At 45.7% G+C, this 24262-nt stretch overlaps 1 protein-coding gene across 2 annotated transcripts in view; it reads right to left on the bottom strand.

Annotated features, from left to right (window-relative positions):
- Positions 1-9286: 9286 nt before the first annotated feature.
- The window catches only part of LOC123992863 (sortilin-related receptor-like), a 77882-nt gene continuing 62906 nt past the window's right edge, over positions 9287-24262 (bottom strand). The window contains exons 23-48 of one of the 2 annotated variants that reach the window (XM_046294435.1): positions 23983-24096; positions 23529-23651; positions 23184-23303; positions 22966-23091; positions 22641-22751; positions 22299-22430; positions 21837-21968; positions 21586-21720; positions 21269-21421; positions 20480-20668; positions 19988-20116; positions 19498-19624; positions 18842-19011; positions 17919-18031; positions 17447-17548; positions 17252-17318; positions 16523-16605; positions 16329-16419; positions 15976-16166; positions 15398-15517; positions 15002-15166; positions 14422-14596; positions 13971-14077; positions 13017-13209; positions 12518-12730; positions 9287-12038 (exon numbers count right to left, since the gene is read on the bottom strand). In XM_046294435.1, coding sequence (XP_046150391.1) covers positions 11971-12038; positions 12518-12730; positions 13017-13209; positions 13971-14077; positions 14422-14596; positions 15002-15166; positions 15398-15517; positions 15976-16166; positions 16329-16419; positions 16523-16605; positions 17252-17318; positions 17447-17548; positions 17919-18031; positions 18842-19011; positions 19498-19624; positions 19988-20116; positions 20480-20668; positions 21269-21421; positions 21586-21720; positions 21837-21968; positions 22299-22430; positions 22641-22751; positions 22966-23091; positions 23184-23303; positions 23529-23651; positions 23983-24096 — 3449 coding nt within the window. In that variant the 3' untranslated portion in view covers positions 9287-11970. Of the gene's footprint in view, positions 12039-12517; positions 12731-13016; positions 13210-13970; positions 14078-14421; positions 14597-15001; positions 15167-15397; positions 15518-15975; positions 16167-16328; positions 16420-16522; positions 16606-17109; positions 17162-17251; positions 17319-17446; positions 17549-17918; positions 18032-18841; positions 19012-19497; positions 19625-19987; positions 20117-20479; positions 20669-21268; positions 21422-21585; positions 21721-21836; positions 21969-22298; positions 22431-22640; positions 22752-22965; positions 23092-23183; positions 23304-23528; positions 23652-23982; positions 24097-24262 lie in introns of those variants that run through there. The other variant, XR_006831322.1, reaches the window with a different exon arrangement.

Genomic DNA, 24262 nt, shown 5'->3' with positions numbered 1-24262 from the left:
CTGTCCATAGTCACCCCGTTCCAGGTGTCGCCAATGTCGCGTGTTGACAAATGGACGGACAGACAGACATTCTTTCCTGAAGACCAGAGAACCCTCGCAATGACTAAAGAAACAAGAGTTCACAGGAAAAGAACATTAAACGCTCATGCAAGCAAAACATTGACTCAGTAGGTTGTGCCTGTGCTGTTAACATCTCAATTTCAAACTCGTACCCTCCTCAGAGATGCCAATGGGGCTTACTATAAAACTCTCGCCACATGGAAGAGATTGTATTGGTTTAAGCCACATGGAGTCTCTGTAGCTACAGAACACCTCTAGCCTTGTCCAATGCTGGGGAGATGTCCGTAACATTGGAGAATAAAAAGAATAACTCAGAAGCCTCACATTTTAGGCTATGTGAAAAAGGCACTAATGACATTGCAGAAGAGACATTTACATCTACAATATGTGTAAAACAATGTATATACATACAGGGTACACTAATCACCTATATATATATACACTATAGACCTGTATATACACTAATCACCTATATATACACTATACACCTATATATACACTAATCCCCTATATATATATACACTAATCCCCTATATATATACACTAATCACCTATATATATATATACACTAACTATATATATACACCCCTATATATATATACACTAATCACCTATATATATATACACTAATCACCTATATATATACACCAATCACCTATATATATATACACTAATCACCTATATATATATATACACTATACACCTATATATATATACACTAATCACCTATATATATATACACTAATCACATATATATATATATATACACTAATCACCTATATATATATACACTAATCACCTATATATATATACACTAATCACCTATATATATATACACTATACACCTATATATATATACACTAATCACCTATATATATATATACACTATACACCTATATATATACACTAATCACCTATATATATATATATATACACTATACACCTATATGTATACACTAATCAATTTGTAAGTCGCTCTGGATAAGAGCGTCTGCTAAATGACTTAAATGTAAATGTAAATGTACATGTACATGCACATATGGTTTGTGCTTAGTAGGCCACCTTACATAAGGGAGTCTGTGGTATTTGGCAAACAACTATGTACTTAGACGCAGTGTTAAAGAGGTGAAAATGATTCAGTAGAGTGCCAACAGCCATCTACTAATATTTACAAATAATAACAAATCTGTATTAATGTCTTAAATCATGGCCAGGGCAGAGTAAGTGGCCAATAGTGTGGAAGTGGGAGGAAGAGGTCATGTTTGAGCCAGGGGGTTTAAAAGTCTATAGTCTTTCTCACGCTTCACGGTTGTTTCATTAAGTTGCCAAGCACGCTGGTATTATTAATGGTGCTCAGGATTTGGGTTGTTTCTGTAGATAGATGGTTTGTCTGTTGTACCACGCAGATATGTGAAGCACATATGTAACATTGAAACCATGTCTGCATGTGTGTGTGTGGGCCACCGGTGTCGAGGTAATTAAAGTGCCTGTACATAGATAATAACAGAGAGCAGCAGCGTAGGGGGGGGGGGGGATACAAATGGTCTTGGTAGCCATTTGACTAGATCTTCAGGAGTCTTATGGCTTGTGGGTAGAAGCTGTTTAGAAGCCTCTTGGACCTAGACTTGGAGCTCCGGTACTGCTTGCCGTGCGGTAGCAGGGAGAACAGTCTATGTGTTTAGTCCCAGGGTCCTTAGCTTCGTGATGAGCTTTGAGGGCACTATGGTGTTGAACGCTGAGCTGTAGTCAATGAATAGCATTTTCACATAGGTGTTCCTTTTGTCCAGGTGGGAAAGGGCAGTGTGGATTGCATCCTCTTTGGATCTGTTGGGGCGGTATGTAAATTGGAGTGGGGTCTAAGGTTTCTGGGATAATGGTGTTGTGAGCCATGACCAGCCTTTCAAAGCATTTCATGGCTACAGATGTGAGTGCTACGGGTTGGTGGTCATTTAGGCAGGTTACCTTAGTGTTCTTGGGCACAGGGACTATGGTGGTCTGCTTGAAACATGTTGATATTACAGACTCAGACAGGGAGAGATTGAAATTGTTAGTGAAGACACTTGCCAGTTGGTCAGCTCATGCTCGGAGTATACATCCTGGTAATCCGTCTGGCCCTGCGGCCTTGTGAATGTTGACCTGTTTAAAGGTCTTACTCACAACGGCTGCAGAGAGTGTGATCACACAGTCGTCCGGAACAGCTGATGCTCTCATGCATGTTTCAGTGTTACTTGCCTCAAAGCGAGCATAGAAGTTATTTAGCTCGTCTGGTAGGCTTGTGTCACTCATGCGTGTGTTTGTGCGCATGTGTGTGTGTATGTTGAGCTGAGGGTTGATCCCAGAGCTTGATGCTGAAACAGCAGACGGGCTAGTAGGTGGTAAGCCATCTCAACCTTGTCCACTCTGTGAGGAGATAGGCAGCTAGCCCCAGTCCTGATGGAGCCTCATTGACACCTTACTTAACATAGCAACCTTACCAGGCCCGCTATTATTAGGAAGTATGCACTGAAAGGGGTCAGCAGTCGCCATGGAGAGAATATGATAGTGGCCGCCATCCGGCATAGTAGCACACCTCGAATGAAGTCTCATATAGTACCCTATGCCCTATAAAGTGCACTGGTTTAGACCAGGACCCATAGGGCTCTGGTCAAAATACATGCATTATAGGCATATAGGGTATAGGAGTTGGAGGAAGAATCTAAGACAGAAATGGACAAAAATAAATACATCTGTCATTTTTGCAGCGATATAAATAAGATTCTCTGTCTTATGATATTGTTTTATCTCACAATATGAACTGCACCGCAGGCTATTGTTTCATCTCCCCATCTCTTTTTCACTTGGAAGATGACTTAATTTCTCTATTCTCATTCACGTCATCCCCTTTGTATCAATGATAAACGCTTTTAAAGAAATGACAGAAAATGATGACAAAGATGAATTGTACATGAGATTTTAGTTTCACTCAAGTCAAAGAAAAGACTAGTGAATGATGCCTCTTATGACACACACCAAGTCATGACCTGTGTCCTCAGGTCTACTGTTACTTATATTGTGGCCAGACATTTTGTGGATGGCTACAGTATGTTTGATGAATGATAACTGACAAGGATAACAAGAATAAAAGATAGACGTACTGAAAGGAAAAATAAAGGGAAAAAACGAGTTAATCTGGGTGTCAGTTAGCTAGCAGCACAGCACAGCTAGGGAGTCTTGTTGCTAGGAGAGGAACAGCACCAATCTCTCCGATTGGCTAGAAAGACCTACATGATCCTCCAATTAAACCCCACACAGCACCAGGACAGTGCTAGCCATCCAGACACAAATAATATGGTAGCAGAGTTCCGGGCTGAAGTGCATTGAAAGGTATATTTATTGGAAAGGTCAAGTGTGTGTGTGTGTGTGTGTGTGTGTGTGTGTGTGTGTGTGTGTGTGTGTGTGTGTGTGTGTGTGTGTGTGTGTGTGTGTGTGTGTGTGTGTGTGTGTGTGTGTGTGTGTGTGTGTGTGTGTGTGTGTGTGTGTGTGTGTGTGTGTGTGTGTGTGTGTGTTGGTAGTAAATGGGAGATATTAGAAATATTGAGAATGCAAGGGTGCTATTTGCCTCATTTGTATTCCCTGAAAACCATAGGTATCACACATGTTCCACACTAAGGAGTGGTTAACTCCCTAGAGTTGGCATAATATAAATCAGTATTACATGACAATAAGAGCCAACTAATCTTTGAATGAAACCCTGGCCATAAAGGAAGGTGAAAAAACGAACATACAAAGGTTACAGTCAAACATCTGGTAAGTGTCTAGAGTGGGGTGGGGGGTTATGTTTAAAATTTCCAAAACATCATAAGGGGGAGAAACAGGCACACACTAAAATACACCTCAAGGGCATGAAAGTTGGAATGGACCAATACCCAGAATATTCTACCTGAACCACCAGCAGCACAATCCCATGTGTTTCTCTGACGAGGTCAATCTACTCGTCTCCCAAAGCAAAGAAAGCTTGAACTTGGCTTTCAGCATCCTACACACACACACACACACACACACACACACACACACACACACACACACACACACACACACACACACACACACACACACACACACACACACACACACACACACACACACACACACACACACACACACACACACACACACGCTGGACAGTCCCAGCAGTCATCTGCTTTGAATACTAATGCTAATGTTCACCCAACACTTTACCCAGTGGGCAGAACTGGTTGCAATGACATAAGGCGGATGTTTTTTTACACATCTTATCTGGTGAGGCATATCTATTGAAAACAAGTTACAACCAGAAATGACATCTTCCAATTGAAGTCATTTAGCAGATACTCGTATCGAGAGCGACTTACAAAGCAACATCATTATGATGTTCTGTGCCAAATTTTGCCCACTTGGTAGGGTACACAGATACTCAGACCTGTTAGCCAAGAACTTAAAATAAGTTGAGCATCATTCACCGTCAGAGAAATGTCACATGATGCGATGTTGTGTGGTCCTAACGACAAAGTGTTTTTTATGTGCACTTCATAATCATGCACAGCTTTTAATTCGCAACAAGCCAATTTGACGGAAACACACCGCCGCCTGTAAAATGTACATCTCTTTTTATGTGAATATTAGAATCTTCACTTGAAAATGTTTCACCAAATGGATGAAAACCTACAGTAGCTACTGAAACAGAAGTTTCCATACTAAAAACAATACCAAGGCACTCTTTGATGCAAGTTAAAATGTCATTATCTTGGCATATCCACAAGGATAACTCTCTTTCAACCTGGACATCGAAATGTTTTTCGGAGGAAAAGTGCCTATGAGTTCCCCCTACCAAATTGGCTCACAATAGATCATAATGGCCGTGGCTTGCTGTCCACAACGCCTGCCTTCTCTATCAAAAGCCTGTCTTTGACCTTGAGCAGCCACCAGTGACCAGCCTATTGACCTTTTAGCTCCCAAACAATCAGTGGGTCAGGGACCTCTTGACCCCTGGGAAGTGAGTAAGGTGGACTCTCTTCCTCTGGTCAAGTGGCTGTAGAGACCACACACCGACACACACACTGTTCACTGCCCGTCACAGACCTCCAACTGAGTTGTACTCAGGAGCCTCCATGGTCCTCTGATTGGATTGGCCACGATAGAGCCCACTGTGGGAAGTGTCTAAAGGTCTCATAATGGTAGGGGAGGAACTCTCCTTCATGAAGGAAGGGCACGGTGTCATATATATTGCGGTGTCATATAGATGATGACTCAGTGTGTGTGTGTTCATGGGGACGTATAGCCACGCAGCGTGTAAACATGTTATCATGGACATACACGAGAGGCTCACTCTTCCCGCCAATTGGATTCTGTCGTCGTAATGCTACCACAACGCGCTTAGCCATAGCTTCCTCCATTCTCTTGATGTTTCCCTCATTTTTTGTCGACTGAGAGCTTTCACAGCAAAACTAACAGTCAAACGAATAAAACGGAAGCAGTGACTCCGATGTCGTGTTTCCATCTTCTGAATTGAACTCCGATGTGTTCTTGGTAGCCTAGATTTGTAGTTTTAAATTCAATAACTGCAGTGGTGTATTGTTTTATTATATTGGTCAGAAATTGTATTGATATGTGTATGATATTGTCATCTTAAAATAAAGACTGCGGATTGTTACTTTTAACTTGGTAATTTTGCGTGCAATTATGCCATGAATAGTACTGTCTCACAGTTGTGTTATGTTTAAATGTATCAAATATATCCACACTACTTTGTACATTACGTATAATTCTAATAAAGTGACAAATGTTGGTAACTTGAAGTTCTATTAATTTAAAGGGTAATATAGCCTGTATCATACAATAAAAAAACATAATTGTGACTAAACAAGAAATCTCCCTTCTTTCTCGACTATACATCTATGCTGCTCTATGGGACCACACATATCTGAAGTCTTTCTTTCCCAGCATACAGGACACTACACTTTTCTCTTTGCTTTTGCAGTCATTCACCTCTCTATACAAGAGGATTCGACAAGGGAGTTGACTAATGATGTTTATCAGTTTGATTGGGTCTTGGAACACTGTAATGTGGCAGTAATAAATGGCTTGTTGAGGAGGCAACACAGATGTTGTTATATCAAGCATGCCCTCTGCTGGAGGAGATTCCAGGCTGAGAAATAAACACTTGTTCAAGTTTCCTCCTCCCAAATCTCTGGCCAGTGGGAATCCTTAGCGACCTGAGGCCCGATAGAGGGGTACTGTAGGCTACAGGACTTTGTAACAGGGTTGTTTGAGTACTTACCAGAAGCAATGTGGGAGTCTCAGAACCATGGTGCCAGGAAAATGACTATATATGGGGCTGACTATTGTTAATCTGAAGATTTTCATCCGAAACTGTGACGGGCACATTTGTGAACTAGGTAACGTTGGCTTAAAAACAACGTTGGGATGTGTGTGTGTTCTGCACTGTCCAGTCTGTGCTGTGTACGGTGAACGCTGCCTGGCCATGACAGTACGGGCTGTTTATCCAGACTTCCCCGTTCACCCTCCCAACTCCAACCCCCCCCCCCCCCCCCCTCCCCAGCATCTGCTCATCATCCTCCCAGGTCCAGGGCCGTTTCCTGGCTGCAGTATACACTGGAGCCCCCTGTTGCCTCTGCTGGGGCTGATGAGGCCACAACCTCAACGCTGCTCCCTCCGATGCACTGACATGTCACCAACAGAACAACTGGCCCTTGTCCACTCCACAGGGGGGGAGGGGAGGGAGACAAATCTGTGACTGACATGACATTTCACCAGTTGAAGAGGGTCAGGGCCTGGCAGATTACGTTTGGGATCATTTATTTAAGCCCTGTTTAGTGATTATTGTTGGCTGCAAAGGTCGATAGTGATACCATGATGTGGAATATTCCAATCTATAACTGATGGTCACAAATCTTGAACGTAGTTTTATCTCAGTGCATTGACATCCGGTATTCAAATAAACAGTGATAGTAATTTGGAAAGAGATTAATTACTTATTCACTAGAAAATAACATTAAGTCAGAGAAAGGGAGGAATTAACTTCTTCAACAAGCAGGTCTTTCTCTGACAGCACAGAAACCAAACACGCGAGACCTCTAGTGGTAGCCTTGAGCATGACGAAGGAAGAAGAGCTTGTCTGGATTCCAAATGGTGCCCTATACTCTAAAAAAGGCACAAAAAAAGCCAAGGGCACAGTTACTGTGAACAGTTAAGTGAGCCACAGAGGGAGCCTTTCTGACTGCAGAAAACATGACACTCCGTGGTGTCACTGCTCTGTCTGAGCTGCCCTCAGAATTTGACGGACAGATGAGAATGGAGTGGTGTATGGCAGCTCACTTTAGTACGTCTTAGCTACTTAAGAAAGGAGCAGACTTTCTTTTTAGAGCAGAGCGAGTGACAGAGCGTGAGAGAAAGAAAGAGAGCAGTCTGTCACAGTGCATCGTCATTGGGCGCTGTTTTAAAAGAGTTTTTAAAAGCATCTGTAACCTACACAACAAATATACTTGGATTCATCCGAGCACAGCATGTCTGGGTCCGCTGTCTGTGGTTGACTAGGACGAGTCAGATCTGAAAATAAACACAACCAGACGAGTTTAGTCAGAGAAATAAGAGACAGGAGACAGAGCAAACACCTCTAACAGCGCTTCCCGACAGGGTATTTTTGTTGAGGGAGACAGGCCTGTTGGTTACACTTTGGGCAATATATGATAATGTCCCTGTCAGGATTTAATGCCCTGTACTATATCAGTGTTGTTTGAAGTCCCAAGATTATTAACTGTTTTGGGGCATTTATTTTGGCAAGGTCAGAGGGTTCTTTTCAGGTGAAACACACAAAAAAGATCTGGTGCAAAGGAATGAAAGAGATTAATTAAAGATGAGGCCATACAATAACCTTTGCCTCTGGGGGCGCTCTTGAGCCAAAAGGGGTCGCCTAAGTGGACAAAATCATTTTTCTAGAAATACCTCATTGGACAGAAAGGAGCACACCTTCTTATGATATAAATATTATGTATGTGATAATGTGCTGTATATGAACCATACAGCCAACAGTCAAGTCAACATTTAACAAACAATTGGGGAAAGGGGATACCTAGTCAGTTGCACAACTGAATGCATTCAACCGAAATGTGTCTACCGCATTTAACCCAACCTCCCTGTAAGCAGAGGAATTCAACTTCCATAGTGTCTTTAAGTCTTACAATATTTATGAAGTTTGACCTGCTGTTGATATACTGAAAGCATGACACATCGAAGTGTAAAGAGCCTCTTGCTAATGACCTTGTTGAAATAAACTTAGTAAAATCATGAACAGCACTATTTAAGTATACAATTACTTCCCCCCCAAAATCAATCTGTACACTTGATTAAAGTGGCACTTAAACGTGGATTAAAAACACAAAGACATTCCTCTCTTTCGCTCTGCTTATCGTGTTGTTCTTTTCTATTTCTATTCCATTGATTACTGTACTTTGTACCTTCAAAACGTCCAGCTTGACGGGCTACTCTTCTGAGAAGCACACCTGCCTCTACTTAATCATAGAGCTGTCTGGGGAATTCTGCAGCCTGCATAAAAGTTGCAATGACCTCACCGATCGTTTCTCCCCCTCCGTCTCTTTCCCAGAAGTTCCCCTGAGAGTGTGGACAATGCCCTTCACTCAACAGTCATAAAACCCTACGAGCGTCAGTGGTGCTGTGGTCGTTCTGCATGACTGGAGGAAGGAGGGAGGATGAAAAGGCCAGGAGATTTTGGCCGGCCCCAGAATGTTTTGGGTGCAAAGAGGAGACGCGAGTCAAAAACCACAGTGAGAGTGGCCTGATTAAAGACTGATCCCAGTTCATCTCCAGGACATCCGTACTCTAAAGCCTCTACGGACACACCCTTCACCTCACTGTTTACACGTACTCCTTCCTGTCTCGCGCTGCCAAATACTGTAGGACTTACTCATAGCATTATGTGGTTAACCAAGGCCATGAGTTTGCCTTCACTTTGTTAAGGGCCTTGGAGGAGACTCTGAGCCACTGTGTGTGATCGATGGGAGATGTGTTTATGTCTATCAAAAACATTTGTAAGTTGGAAGGACATCGACTAAAGACGGCAAAGTAAACTACAAAATAATTCAATAAACATTTTTAGAAAGCAGAGATCTTCAGTGTTGTTGCTTTTGTCTATCCATCCCCTCTGCGAAAGAAGAGGAAAACGAGGCTTTGCCACATTTCCAGTGAGTTTATTTCAGTATAAGTGGTTTTAAAAACTCTTCACACTGTACCGCAAACATCTCACGTCCTTGCGACCCCCATAAGCAAGCAAGATCAACATATTCAAATATGGCGGTGTCCAACATTATATTCTGTGCAAAAACTTTAAGCATACTATTTTACAGAAGAAAACAAACAAAAGGTCTACATTGGGAGGGGCTAGGGATTGAAACGGTCACACAATAATCAAGAATGATATTTTGCACAATTGTCAAAAGTTGGGACTACATGAGATAAAATCCATCAGGGGGCTTTAGATATGTGCCTTGTTTAAACAGCCAATGCAGACAGGAGTAGTGACCTGTATAGAGCAACAACAAACGACTTCTACTGCTCTCTCTTCAGTACAGATCATTCTCTTTAGCATTGTGTAAGTGTATTGTGAGTGTGGGTGTGCACTTGTGTCGTCATAAATACAGTACATACATACGAACGCAACGTGTTTTCTAATAAGGCATATGTGGCAAATCGAAGTCCACCAAAAAGAAACAGTATTAACACTATTTAAGGCCTGGAAAGCAGAAAAGGGGGAGATAGAATCACAAGTACCTTACGTAGAAGAACGTCAAAACATCACCCCCACAGTGGGCCAGGGGAATGGAGGTGGGAACGTGGTCCTGGTGCCTGGGGGCACGATGTCTGCCCTGAACCAGTCTACAGTCAGACACTATCAAAAACCCATTTTCCAGTCTTTCTTCCAAGAGTATAGGGGTAAACCACATTTTTTGGCTTTAAAAAGTGAGAGTACTGTGAATGTATCCATTTCACACGAGGGGGGGGTAGAAGGGGGGGGTGACTAGTAACGTGACCGGGTTCCACATCGCCTCAAAGCCATTAAATCACAGATATAAAATACATTCATGAACAAATGTACAAATAAACCAAAAAACAGGTCAATGATTACAAGCATCGTACCTTACATCAACTTGAAATGGCTCTTTAGCATAGACGAAAATACACGTTTCATGACTACACAATAGGATGGGAAAGGGAAAAATAAAACAACATATTCTTAAGCTTGTCACATCCTATTGACGTGAAGCATTTGGCTACACAGTGAGACAGAGCTGGACTCAGTCCCCCTCACTGTGACCTAAACATCATACTGCTATCCCAGCAAGCAAAAGTGGTGTCCATTACGTCATTATGTCTTTAAATGACATTATCATCAGGTTGTAGATTAGAAGTATACATTTTTTGTTGTTGAAGAATTACAGCAAACCACAACAACCAAAATGTGACGTCTTTCCCATGACATCTTGCTCTCGTCATGAAAAATACATCCTTTTCTTGTTGTAACAGAGACAAGTTCCTTGTAATCTGGTTTTGTAACTTCTTTCTCAACCAGAAAACCAGTTTACAACCATAAAATGACATCGTTACAACATCATGCTCATTATCGCCCCTAGGGTTACTATAGTACCTCAGTGAGGGTTCCCGAGTGTTGGTCGAAAGACTCAGGTGACGGTACCACGCCAGTGTCAGACCAGACAAAGACCCAGTTCCCTGAGAACATCAGAGACAAACGTTCCAAACACTACAAACTAACGGCAGCTAATTGGGCGTAATAATATTTGAATAACAATCATATTTACAACACGTTGGTCCTGATAAAACCAATTCAAATCGAACTATTTTCCTATAGATCCACCTACGGCATTATCGATGCAGCATTGCAAGTAGAGAAACAACAGAATGATCGAGCTGAAGTTAATATCACGGTAAACGGGAGTAACTTTTGGGTACTATTGTCACTGCTGAGTTGACTACAGCCACTCCTGTGCTGGTGATAGGAGGAACATGGATCTATAAGACACAGCATGGTGCCATCGATTTCATCTAATCGCTACTCGTTGGATGGCTACTCGGACACCAGTTGTTGTGTTTAGGCTAATGGACAGTTTCAAAACCAAATATCAACAGATTAAAGTGATCTCATTCCAACAGAGAGCAACATATTTAGATCGATTTCAGTACGGACACTGAACAACGTACCATGAATAAATACCATGAAGAATAAGTTCATTTATGCTGTGTCGAGAGCTTGAGTTCCTAACTCTTTTTATGAAGGATTTCTTTGTAAAACATATATATATTATTTTACTTATACAGTATTAGATGTATATTTTATTTCTATACGTGTGTTTATTCTGCATTGGATGTTTTTTGCTAGGTGCTTATTTTGGCTTCAAGCAATGAACAGTTCTTTATGGAGTGAGTTTGTAATTCAAAAGGGGATTTTCTCGAACACGCGACTCGCCTGACAAACTCACAATCCTTCACAGTTAGCATCAGTTCCCGCTCAACAAAGTCATTTGACTGATATATATATATATATATATATATTATGTATAAAAAAATAAGTTATTGCGCATCCAAAAAAAAGTGCATCCTATTTTTCTTTTTAAAAATATCTCTCGTTGCGCTTCACTTTTTCTTCCTTTGATCCTGAATCCAACAAGACTTTTTTTCTCGGAGTGGGTTGGTTGACGAAAGTGTTGGCGCACCTTCTTTCTTGACCTTTTGTCATACCACATGGGCACCGGCATGTAGGTGACGGGTTGGGACAGGCAGGGCAGAGTGTGTAGTAGAGTGATCGGGAGGAAAAGAAGAAGACGACGTGAAGGGGTGGTCCCACTACGCTATCACCATGGGAACGTCGTCTGAGAAGCCGCTGATCATGGGGGCGTCTTCGTCATCGTCACCTTTAAGGAGGACGGGGGGGGGAAGAGAGATGAACGGAGGAGGGAAGAAGGACATGATAGTTGCATCAGAATGGATCATGCAAAAATGTGGTTTGTGAGTGGGGCCAGGAGTTTCTCCGGACCATGGGGCCTGACAGGGACAAAATACGGTCCCTAGTAGCACAGCCTTTAACTGGGGACCAGAGTTTTTATGGTCAGGTCACACGGTCAGGAGAAACTCCAGGCCCTGGAAATGTTTGATCAAAAGCCGTGCCAATCAGTTGGACATAGAGAGGGATGATCTATGGGTGTCAGATCTACAAATAAAGACAGCATGGTTCAAGTTCAACACAGTGTAGACTGATAACATCAACCTCCATTACAACAGTCACGGTCAACAGTAACAACAAGCGTCCTGCACAGGAGCACAAAACAAGGGAGCAACGCAACTACGGATGTGTGGGGATACTTCGATATAGAACTTAACCAAGGACTCTTACCCAGCTCGTCCCCAGAGGAGAAAATGGCCGAGCCCAGGCGGGAGTTGTAGTGGCTGTTGGCGAAGGCAGTGAAGTTGTTCTGAAGGCGGCGGTGCCTCAGGTACAGGACCACCAGGCCCCCACACAGCCCCAGGAGCAGCAGGAACAGCACCGGCACCACCACTACTGCCATGTCCCCTGACTGACCCGAGCTCCGCACTGCCTCGCTGGGACCTGCAGGGAGAGGGGGGGGGGGTACCTGGTGAGTGACATTCACTGACTGACATTGTGCATACAGTACATGAGGGAGCCATTATGAGAGATTCTTGATATACTTTTATCTCACAAAGTTGATTAATGAAGTAAGATTCACCCAGAAAACTATCACCATATTGAGAGTGATAACTCATATCCTTCTGTTGTATGAATGTCACCACACATTGTTACTGAAACCGACGTTTAGGATTTATGCATAATCTTAGTAAATGTGTCCCGTAACTTCCTATCCTCCCCCTCTCACCTTGTCCCAGCTGGTCGTAGAGCAGCAGGGCGGACTCGCCACACAGCTGTCCGTTGAGCAGGCAGCGGGCCTGGACAGAGAAGGTGTAGTTGTGGCCCGCCAGCAGGCTGCTGATCCGGAAGAAGGTCTCCGTGGTGTTTCCCAGGAGCACGGAGGAGTTGGACAGGCTGTCGTACACGTGCACCTCGTAGCCCTGCGGAGAGACACCGAGCACACAGACAGACAGACAGACAGACAGACAGACAGACAGACAGACAGACAGACAGACAGACAGACAGACAGACAGACAGACAGACAGACAGACAGACAGACAGACAGACAGACAGACAGACAGACAGACAGACAGACAGACAGACAGACAGACAGACAGACAGACAGACAGACAGACAGACAGACAGACAGACAGACAGACAGACAGACAGACAGACAGACAGACAGACAGACAGACAGACAGACAGACAGACAGACAGACAGACAGACAGACAGACAGACAGACAGACAGACAGACAGACAGACAGACAGACAGACAGACAGACAGACAGACAGACAGACAGACAGACAGACAGACAGACAGACAGACAGACAGACAGACAGACAGACAGACAGACAGACAGACAGACAGACAGACAGACAGACAGACAGACAGACAGACAGACGACAGACAGACAGACAGACAGAGACAGACAGACAGACAGACAGACAGACAGACAGACAGAGACAGAGACAGAGACAGACAGACAGACAGACAGACAGACAGAGACAGAGACAGAGACAGACAGAGAGACAGACAGACAGACAGACAGACAGACAGACAGACAGACAGACAGACAGACAGACAGACAGACAGACAGACAGACAGACAGACAGACAGACAGACATTGATGGTGAATATCAGAGGAACTAAAAGACAGTGGGGTTAATCTGTCATCACAGGGAGAGATAGCTGTCCCTCACCCTGCTCTCATTGAAGCTCCTCTCCTTCACGGCCAAACTCTTCCAGAAGAGGAACACGTGGTCTTTCTCCGTCAGGATCTTCAGAGCCTCTGGAGCAGGCAGGGGCACTATGTCCACGCAGAGAAGAAGGAAACAACTTTGACATCAAACATTCATACAATTATGTTCATGTTAAAACAATCCCCATTGGGTTTTGAACGTGGTCTCCCCAGATCTGTTGACGCTCTACCTTTAACTCCTTTAATATACAAGAAGCCCTGACGAGTCCCCAGCCACTATATAACAGACGGTGGGGGCGTTCCAGGTTGTCTATCTCTATTGCAGTCGGGCTGCACATCCCAGAAGATCGCTACATCTCACTAACATGACCCCTGAGATGTTTTAACTCCTCTCCGGGCATTGTGGGAAAGAAAACTGATCGTCGACTGCAATAAAGAGGACCTGGCCGTACTTGTGTTGAGCGTATAGCTGGCCTCCTTGCTCATGTTGCGCAGGCGGACGGAGACGCTGTAGTGTCCACCGGGCTCCAGGTCCTTGAGGCAGTACTCCACCGTGTTGTTCTGGGTGGTCAGCTTGTAGCTGCTCTCGGTCTTACGCACCACGTCCTTCAGGTGCACCGCGTACGTCTGCACGGGACGGACACATCCAAATCAAACTTTATTGATTATTAAAGGTAGTGCACTTAAAAGGGAATAGGGTGTCATTTGAGATACAGACATGGACACACAGGTTTATGGTTTGTGTGGGACAACTGTTCATGTTACTATATCAGGTGTACTGTATATTACCTGGTCAGTCAGGTTTTTAGAGGTTTTATTTAAGGGATAGTTCACTCAATTCTCAAACAGAGTTTCCATACACTGAAAGAAGTCTATGGACAAGGAGAGAGTTGCAATCCACACTCTGGGTCTGTTTTGAAGTTTAAGCTTCAACTCGCTTTAAAAAAAAAGTTAACTATCACTTTAACCCAGGAACCAGACAAAATGCATCGGAAAGGGCTGACGTTCGAGGGTGTGTGAGGATGACCTTACCAGAGGGGCGCTGGGGGAGTCGTAGGGAGGCTGCCACTTCAACATCGCCTGGGTCTTCTCAACGCGCACCTTGTGCAGGTTACGAGGAGGAAGCCGCTCGTTGGGAATCATCTTAACCACCGCATACTCCGAGGGAGGGCCCAGGTAGGGAGAGATGGCCCGCACCTGTCACACACAAGTGAACACACGCACGCACACACACACAGATATTGTTCTTTAGAAACCAAAAATGCACACATAGGTTAACTGTGAGCAGATTTTCTGAAGTCAATCATTTTACAGTTCAGTACAGTTTAAAACGGAATCTTGGGTAAGATGTCAATAAAGTTTTCTGATTCTGTATCTGAGGCACTGAGAGAGGAACCAGGGTGAAGAGGAATAAGGGTGTGAACTCACGAGGAACAGGTACTGCTCATCACTGTCCACGGTGACGGTCCGGCTGCTATCGCTGGTGTTCACACTGTGAGGGCTGCGGTACAGGTCCAAGAAGGAGGTGGCAAAGAAGATGCCGTACACCTGTACAGACAGACAACAACCACACAGTACATCACTGGCTGCACAGGGAGCTGTCCTACTCCAGCCGCGCGCCTCACAGTAGCAATGGAAAGAGCTTTGAGCATCTGGACAATCGCTTTAAACATCCCATCAATTATGACTCATCTATGAAATTCCTTATTATATTTTGCTTGTGGGGACTCGCTTAATTGATCTTGCCTGGAACCAATGGAAGAGCGCAAACCCCGCCCATCAGGCACTCAAGACAGGCTCAATCAAATGCCTGAAGCATTTGAAAGTATACTACAGATACTACTTAAACCCAGGGTCATGCTCATTAGGCACCAAATAGAAGAAAACGGATAGGGACTACCTGACATTTTCAGTCCCAAAAAGTTGAATGATGTTTTCCGTTGTGTGCCCTAATGAACATGACCCATGTCTGTGATACAGTAGCTGTCATGCTGTGCCGGTGTTACCTGTGCAGGGGATCCGGTTACAGTCCAGCTGCAGTCCACAGAGCTCTGGTTGAGGGCCCGGGCCTTGAGGAGGGGAGGCTCCGGCTGGGTGCCTTTGGTCTGCTGGCGGGACAGGGCTGTGGGGCTGTCTCCTACACCGGTCTGCGCCCACACAGCCACCTCGTAGATGGTCCCCGTGGTCAGGTTGGCAGCTGCAAGTGTACAGGCAGATTCAGAGACAGACAGACCAACAGAGTTGGATATTGAAAACACAGAAGTGTGTGTATGTGATGCATATGAAGTTATGTGTTTGAAAAACACTTGCTGTTTAATTGTCGAAAATGTGTGGACACTAGAGGCAGACAGGGGCCTACCTTTCAGTATGCTGCCTCGCACAGTGTAGTTCCTGCTCTCCTTCACGTGAGCATCAAACACCCAGGACAGCACCACCACATACTGCCTCACCTGCACACACCCACGGAACAACGGCAGAATTATAGGGCAAGTTAGAACACATAAGCACCAACTCACACATACACACCCACACCCACACACGCCACCAACTGACCTCATATTGGGAGTTAAAGCTGAAAGATAGGCTCATCGAGTCTTCTGTGATGCTATCGGTGATAACTGAGGGGGGTGGTAGAGCTGAGAGAGACACAATAAGCATCAGCTCCAATACATAAGACAACTACATACTGGCGGCCAGCAGAGGGCGATAGAACACTGTAAATCTCCACAATGCAAACAGTAGAGGAAGCGCAATGAAGGATTAGGGAAAGGGGGATACATAGTCAGTTGTACAACTGAATGCTTTCAAATTAAATAATTAAATGTGTCATCCACATTTAACCCAACCCCTCTGATTCAGAAAGGTGCGGGGGGTGGCTGCTTTCAATGACATCCACGTCTTCGGCGCCCGGGGAACAGTGGGTTAACTGCCTTGCTCAGGGGCAGAACGACAGATTTTTATCTTGTCAGCAGCTTGTCACCTTTCGGTTACTGGCCCAACACTCTAACCACTAAGCTTCCTGCCACAGCTCCAGACCAAAATAAGAAATCCACCATCCTCCGGTGACCCAAATCTCTACAACCCAAACGAAAAAGAAATAGCGTGTGATTATAGAAGCATTCTTATAACTTGCGACCCACCTCTCACATGCCCAGGGCCCACTTTTGGTCTTGACCCATAGTTTAAGAAACCCTGGATTAGAGAATTTGTCAAATGTATCAAAACTATCATCATGCCATATTATAAATTGTCAGGCAATGATCATGAGAGATTCTGTCATACCTTTCTTGGGGATGATGGATTTAACCTCAGTCCAGTTCCCCATACCTCGACCCGTCACTGCTGCCACCTGAAAACACACAGGTTTTACAACCCATCAGACAGGCTCACGACTCAACAATTCTAAGAGCTCACGTTACCTTCATGTCATGAAGTCAAATGTCACTATGAAGCTGCTCTGAAAGACAGGTCTCTTACTCTGAACTTGTACAGAGTGCTGGGCTGTAGGTTCTTGACCTCCACACCGTTGCCAGTGCTTCGCTGAGAGAACCACTCCACACCTTTTTCACTGTACTCCACCTGTCACACACACACACACACACACACACACACACACACACACACACACACACACACACACACACACACACACACACACACACACACACACACACACACACACACACACACACACACACACACACAGACAGAGAGAAACAGAACAGGTTTGAAACATTGTTCATGTTAATAATAAACCCACATCGCAGTGTGTGGAGTCTTTCATATTTTGCTGATGAACATTAACTTTGATATCCAGCACCCGCTCAAAGCCATTGGATGGTCATATGTTTCCATCTCTTCTTACTGCTCAGGACATGACACTAAGAATGGAGAGGCAGTTATTAAGTTTTACCAGAGGAAACAACAGTGTCTGGGCAGGCTAACTCACAATGTACTCCCGGATCAGTCCGTGGGCTTTGTCCGGAGCGCTCCACGAGGCCTCCACCATGCCGTCCTCTCCGTTGTCACATGACAGCTGCAGGTTTCTGGGGGGGTCGGGCACTGCAACAACCATTACGAACTGTCAATCCACCATAATATTCAATTCATAGCTTAAAACACTATTGCAGGCAGGCCACACAATTCAAAAGTGATATAAAAGTGATAATGGGTATTTCCAAGACCCTCTCGATAGAGATCCTCCATTGAGCATGCCTTTCAATCCAGGGGTAGGCTTAATCTGGGTACTGGATAATTATCCTAAATCTACATTCCTATTCCTTTTGTTACTCCTTTTGCCCATCAGTTAGCCGAGCAACTAACAGGCAGTGCATTCAACTCGGGTGTGAAAAACAACCACACTAAAACACATGGACAATGTGTGAAATCACGCCTTCGACAGATCCTCTGCTGTGAACAGACACAGTGAAACGATTGTGTGTCTTGCTCCCTCTTACCTTTCCCTCGCTCTCTCCCTTCTCTTTCCCTTTCTCCCCTCCCCAACACCCACCCCCCTCTCATCTCTCCCCTCCACCTCCATTTAATGAACGGTGATCAGCGATAGCCAATGAGAGCTTGCCACAAGCAACGTTGTTCAATTCAAAATGTACGAACGTCTGACTGAAAATGGTACTTGAGGCTGCTTTGCGCCACAGCTTGTTCAAGCTACAGTAACAATCTAACCACATCATTGTTGTCGCGAGACAGCGTGGTACCGAGAATCATCGCGACCAAGAGAAGAATCTCGTAGTGTGTGATCCTCCGTCTGTGTCATCAAGACAAGAAACTACAGGACAAACGGCTGTTTGACGTGAGAGGCTCAGTGGTGTTAGGATTTGGAAAGTCGTGTGGTGTACACGGGACAGTACTCACATCCCTCGGGCGTTCGCAGGGTCAACACATCGTTGGTCTTGTGCTGCTTGCTGAGACACTGGGTCAGAACCTTCACCTGGTACGTGGTGTCTGGCTTCAGCACCGACAGGGTGTAGCTGCTCTTGTTGCTGTGTGTGTCCATAGAGGTCCACTGTTGGGTGCCCACCAGCCTAGCACGCAGAGATAGATAAACACACACATACACACAGTCAGACACACAATTAGACACATAGGTGCATAAGCAGTCGCTTAGGGGCCACCGGCCAAACTTGTAGTAATCATGGCCGAATGTTGACAGGGCACGTGCCCAGGGCCCTGACCTCCAGGGGGCCCCCATTGATTTTGTTAGTCATTCTGACGCAGATATCATATTAATGTCAAAGTCATGGTGAAATGTGTAATATTGCAGGGAATTAGCTTTTAATCTGCATCTCCGCTTCATGGAAAACTTAGTAGAATTGCAATACAATTACAGAAAACTTGATTTAAAACTGCAACATTTTCTCTATGCCCCATGGCACTGCAGGAAATTAACTTTAAAACTTAAATTCTTCTCTGCCGTCACGAGGGGGGGGCAACCAAATCTTACTTAGGGCCCCCAAAGGCTAGAGCTGGCCCTGGACACACACACAAAACACACAGACTGACTGGCTGACCTGTAGTAGATGAGGAAGTAGCAGGAAGCCAGGGGCAGGTTCTTAGGTCTGGACCAGGTGAGGGTGATGGCACCAGAGAAGTCTGCCGTCCACCGCAGGTTCTGGATCTTGTAGACCAGAGAGTCGGCTACAGAGAGACAGGTCAGAAACCCACCCCCAGTACAAACGTTAGAGAGGAGAGATACAAGTGAAAAGATGAGTGAAGACTTTGCTTATGTAAATTGAATTTGGGGCGTGACATTATTTTCATTAAAAGTATATGACATCGTAATACACAGCAGAGCCACTTCCTGCTTACTGAAATAAAAAACAATAACATTATAATTGGCCAGGACTGCCACTATACTAGCTCTGTTTCAAGAGCCAATAGAAGCAGTCTTCCTTGGGCAGATTTGAAGTCTGTTTTTTTTTGACGTCTGTAAAGCAGGATGATGTCATATTCCCGAGTCTCCCTTTAAGTGCGGAAGAAGCCTGGCTACTGAAGACTCACAGGTGCAGTTGTCCTCGTCACTGTGGTCGGAGCAGTCCATGAAGCCGTCACACTTCTCACCGTCCAGCAGACAGGCTTCCCCGTCAGCGCAGTGCGTGCCGTTAACACATGTCAGAGGCCCTCGTGTAGCTATCAGAGAGAGAGAGTGTGAGGGGGGGGGGGGGGGGGGGGGGGGGGGGGGTTGAGTTGGGAAGTCGAGGACGAAGGGAAATAGAGAAAAGGGGAAGAGAAACAAGTGTGAGAACCACATCTCCTTTTCGAAGGTTTCCTTTGCCTGCCGAGTGAAACGTCAACGTTCAAGTGTTTTTGTCTTGCTGTGGATCTGTGTTTCTTACAACATTTTGTGCATTATATGAGTAAACACCGTTACAGTGGCTACGTGTTTCACCCTTTTGGCCAGTTGGAAAGTCCCCACTCACGTCTGTGTATTGACTGACTGACATAGGCCCTATGAGAAGCATAGGTCATCCACACACTGTGTGTAACACTTACGACAGTGGGCCTCGTCCGAACCGTCCAGGCAGTGCTGGTGGCCGTCGCAGCGCTGCCAGTCGGGGATGCAGGTGGGGGGCTTCCGGCAGAGGAACTGGCTCTTACTGCAGCGGCCAGGGGGCAGGGGAGGGGCGTGGGTGGGCCACGGGGCCTGTGTCGCCGTGCCGTTGGCTGTGCCGTTGGCTGTGCCTAGGAAACAAAACATAACCACAGGGCCAGTGCCAGAACAAATGAGTTGATGGGCATCTGATTTTTTGGATAAGGAGGCACGCTTCTTTTTTCATGGGACTTCCTACGTCTATTTTTTTTAAATAGATTTTAAAGTAAAGACATGTAATTTAACTGCAAAAATGTATTACATTGTTATGTTGCACGAACACAACCAGTCAAGATATTTTATATAAGATCGGATTATCAAAAGAATCGCTTCACGTTCGTCCAAACTAATTCCAGCATCCGAAAACTGTGCACCGTGCACCCGTCAACATTCCTTCAATTCGTATCTGAAACTCTCTCACCGGAAAAAGCATCCGAGCGAGCCAATCAGCGCCCCTCTGTCTTACTAGTCTAATGATGAATTTCCACCATATTGTTTTCACCTGTCAAGTATTTTCCAATCACTGCAGATGAATGAAAGGAGACACATAGCTCCAAAGTGTTTTCTCGTCAAGTCACATGTTCAGTAATAACCATCCTGGCCCTACCTAGCTACATACAGCTGTATAACTAGTCCTGAGCTGTGTAGCTAAGGTGGAAAGCCCTTTGGTGTAGATGGAGACGGTGGTTCACCTGTGGGACAGCCCAGCTCATCACTGCCATCGGGACAGTCAGCGTAGCCGTCACACACCCAGGAGTTGACTATACAGGCTCCCGAGCCACAGTGGAAGCGGTTAGGGGCGCAGGACGATGGGCCTGGGGCAGGGGTGTGGGGCGTGACTCCACCTAAGAAAACAAGAGAGAGGAAGAGGTTCAAATATCCATAACACTTCAAATGGTTTGGTCATAGAGATCTGGCAGGAATAACAGAGTGAGTGAGTGAGTGGTGAGTGAGTGAGTGAGTGAGTGAGTGAGTGAGTGAGTGAGTGAGTGAGTGAGTGAGTGAGTACCAGTGCACTGAGCCTCATCAGACCAGTCTCCGCAGTCATTCTCTCCGTCACACTTCCACCAGGAGGGCACACAGCGCCCGTTACGACACTCGTACTGGAAGTCCCGTGTGCAGCCTGGCCCCTCAGTGGGGGAGCCTGAAACATATACACACTCAGGAATAATCTCATTTCTAGATACATTCATTTATAAAGTGCTGCAGTGTACATGGCTGACACGTGCACACACACACACACACACAGTGTGTACTCACCACAGTTGGCCTCATCAGAGTAGTCCCCGCAGTCGTTCATACCGTCACACTTCCACCCCAGGCTCACACACACTCCGTTGGCACACTGGAAGTTGTAGGCGTCACACGTCTTCTCAAACTCAGGGTGAGTGGCTAGAGAGGCGGGTGGCAATCAGTACAACAAACGACAGCAACTTACTTCAATGCCTTTCTAGTATCGATGCATTCATTTTGTTGTTCCTGAGCCAACGAAACATGTTCCTGGGTCGTGGAGAAAACAGGGAGTGAAAGCAGATAAGGAATGTGTGTTCCTTTTCCGTTGCACAGTGTTTTGAAACGGATTTCATATGAACAAGACCCAGGTCCGGTCACATGCTCAGGAAGAAAAACCCTGGGCTTTGTAACAGCAAATGTATTTAGTGACTGTTGCAGATGTAGTGTTTTCTGCGATAGTAGTGGTGGGGTTAGTGGAGAAGGACTCACAGCAGCCGGCGTAGGCCACGTCCTCATCGGATCCGTCCTCGCAGTGTTTGGTGCCGTCACACACAAGAGACTGGAACAGGCACTGGGCTCGGTTCTGACACACAAAATCCATGTAGCGCGTACACAGGGGATCTGCAAGGAGGACACACACACACAGTACTACTATATTACAATGGGATATACGGCTGAGATATTCTTAAACAACCTCGGGTGAATGTATTGATGACAAAAACCAGTCCGTGACAAAAGCCCTCAAAACGTTTCCGTTTTTCGAAAGACCAAAGTGCATCTGGGGGCGAAAAACAACATACAAACTGTCTGCAGTTTCCGTTGGTCACTCACCACAGTGTTGCTCGTCGGCGCCCCCTGGGCAGTCCTGTACTCCGTTGCAGTGTGCGCTGGCAGGCAGACAGGTGCCGTTGGAACACAGGAAGCCATTACAGCGATCCCCCACTGTCAACAACAACACAGCATCTGTTAGTGCCAAGCTATTCTATCGAAGACCGTGCCACGGAAATCTGGGTAACACTTTGCTTGAACCGTCCATAAAGGCGACCGAACACTGTCATAGCGCTGTCGTAACAATGACATAGCACCCTGGGTGTTGGCGTCAAGCAGAGAGAGAGCTGTGTCTATGCGCGCGCGTGTTGGGTGTGTGTGTCCTCACCGCAATGCGCTTGCTCCTCATCAGAGCTGTCCTGACAGTCGTCATCACCGTCACACACCCAGCGCTTGGGGATACAGTGGCCCGTGAGACACTGGAACCTACTGGCCTCACAGGTGTGGTGACCCACTGAGACCGGGAGGGAGGGAGAGAGATGGAGAGACTAAGAGAGAGACGGAGGTTGTGCAACGTTCTCCTTTTGAACATGGCCCTGATCTCACCTGTACAGTTGGCTTCATCCGACCAGTCCCTGCAGTCGTTGTCTCCGTCACATCGCCAGGCCTCGCGGATACACACGCCCCGCGCACAGGTGAACTCCCCCGGTCCACACTGGTGACTCTCTGGGATACACACATACACACACACACACACAGTCAGTAATCAGTAGGCTATATACAATCTCAAAAGTCATACAGGATAGAGCACACTTTGTCAGGAAAAAAACATGCTTGGAAGTGTGTGCACACACGCGACTGAATGGACGGATACAAAACATGCACACACGCACATAGACGCACGCATGCGTGCACGCACACACACACACACACACACACTCTTCCTCGTACCACAGTGTTCCTCGTCACTGTTGTCCCCACAGTCGTCCTCGTGGTCACACTTGAAGGCCAGCGGGATGCAGGAGCCGGACACCACACAGCGGAACTGGATGGACGGGTCACAGGAGGTGGTGGCTGGAGGGGGCAGAGGGACAGACAGAATGACAGGGTGTTGACACTGAGCCCAGACGGACAGAGAGAAAGAACAGCAGCAGAGATCCAAAGCAGGGTGTATTGTGACAGTAACAAAGTCCGGCTCTATTGAACATTATCAGTTGGATCCACTCGAGTCACTTTTCTAACCTTCCCAACCAGGATTCCACACCCAACCATTTTATATGATAATAATAAAACAGAATACTCTGTGAGTGAGTGAGTTGTCCATTGTCTAGCTGTGCGTCTGAAATGGCCTGCCCAAACGTAGTGCACTATATAGGGAATAGGGTGTAATTTCGCCTCCACTCACGGCACTCCTGCTCGTCACTCATGTCGCCACAGTCGTTGTCGCTGTCGCACTTCCAGATGCTGCTGATACACTTGCCGTTGGAGCAGCGGTACTGGTTGGGCAGGCACATGTGTTCTGGGGGAGTTGAATTTCATTCCATTTTGGGTTACAAATAAAACACACATCATCAAGAAGTGTATCTGAATCCTAAAGGATCTCCTCTAGTGGTCCTAGAGGAACAACAAACAGAGTCAGACGGACAGTCAGGGAGAGAGGGAGAGGAGGACAGTGGTTCTCTACA

The sequence above is a fragment of the Oncorhynchus gorbuscha genome, linkage group LG13 (genome assembly GCF_021184085.1).
Source record: "Oncorhynchus gorbuscha isolate QuinsamMale2020 ecotype Even-year linkage group LG13, OgorEven_v1.0, whole genome shotgun sequence".
NCBI classification, from domain to species: domain Eukaryota; kingdom Metazoa; phylum Chordata; class Actinopteri; order Salmoniformes; family Salmonidae; genus Oncorhynchus; species Oncorhynchus gorbuscha.
The sequence above is the reverse complement of the archived record's forward strand: the minus strand, read 5'-3'. Positions and strand labels throughout refer to the sequence as shown.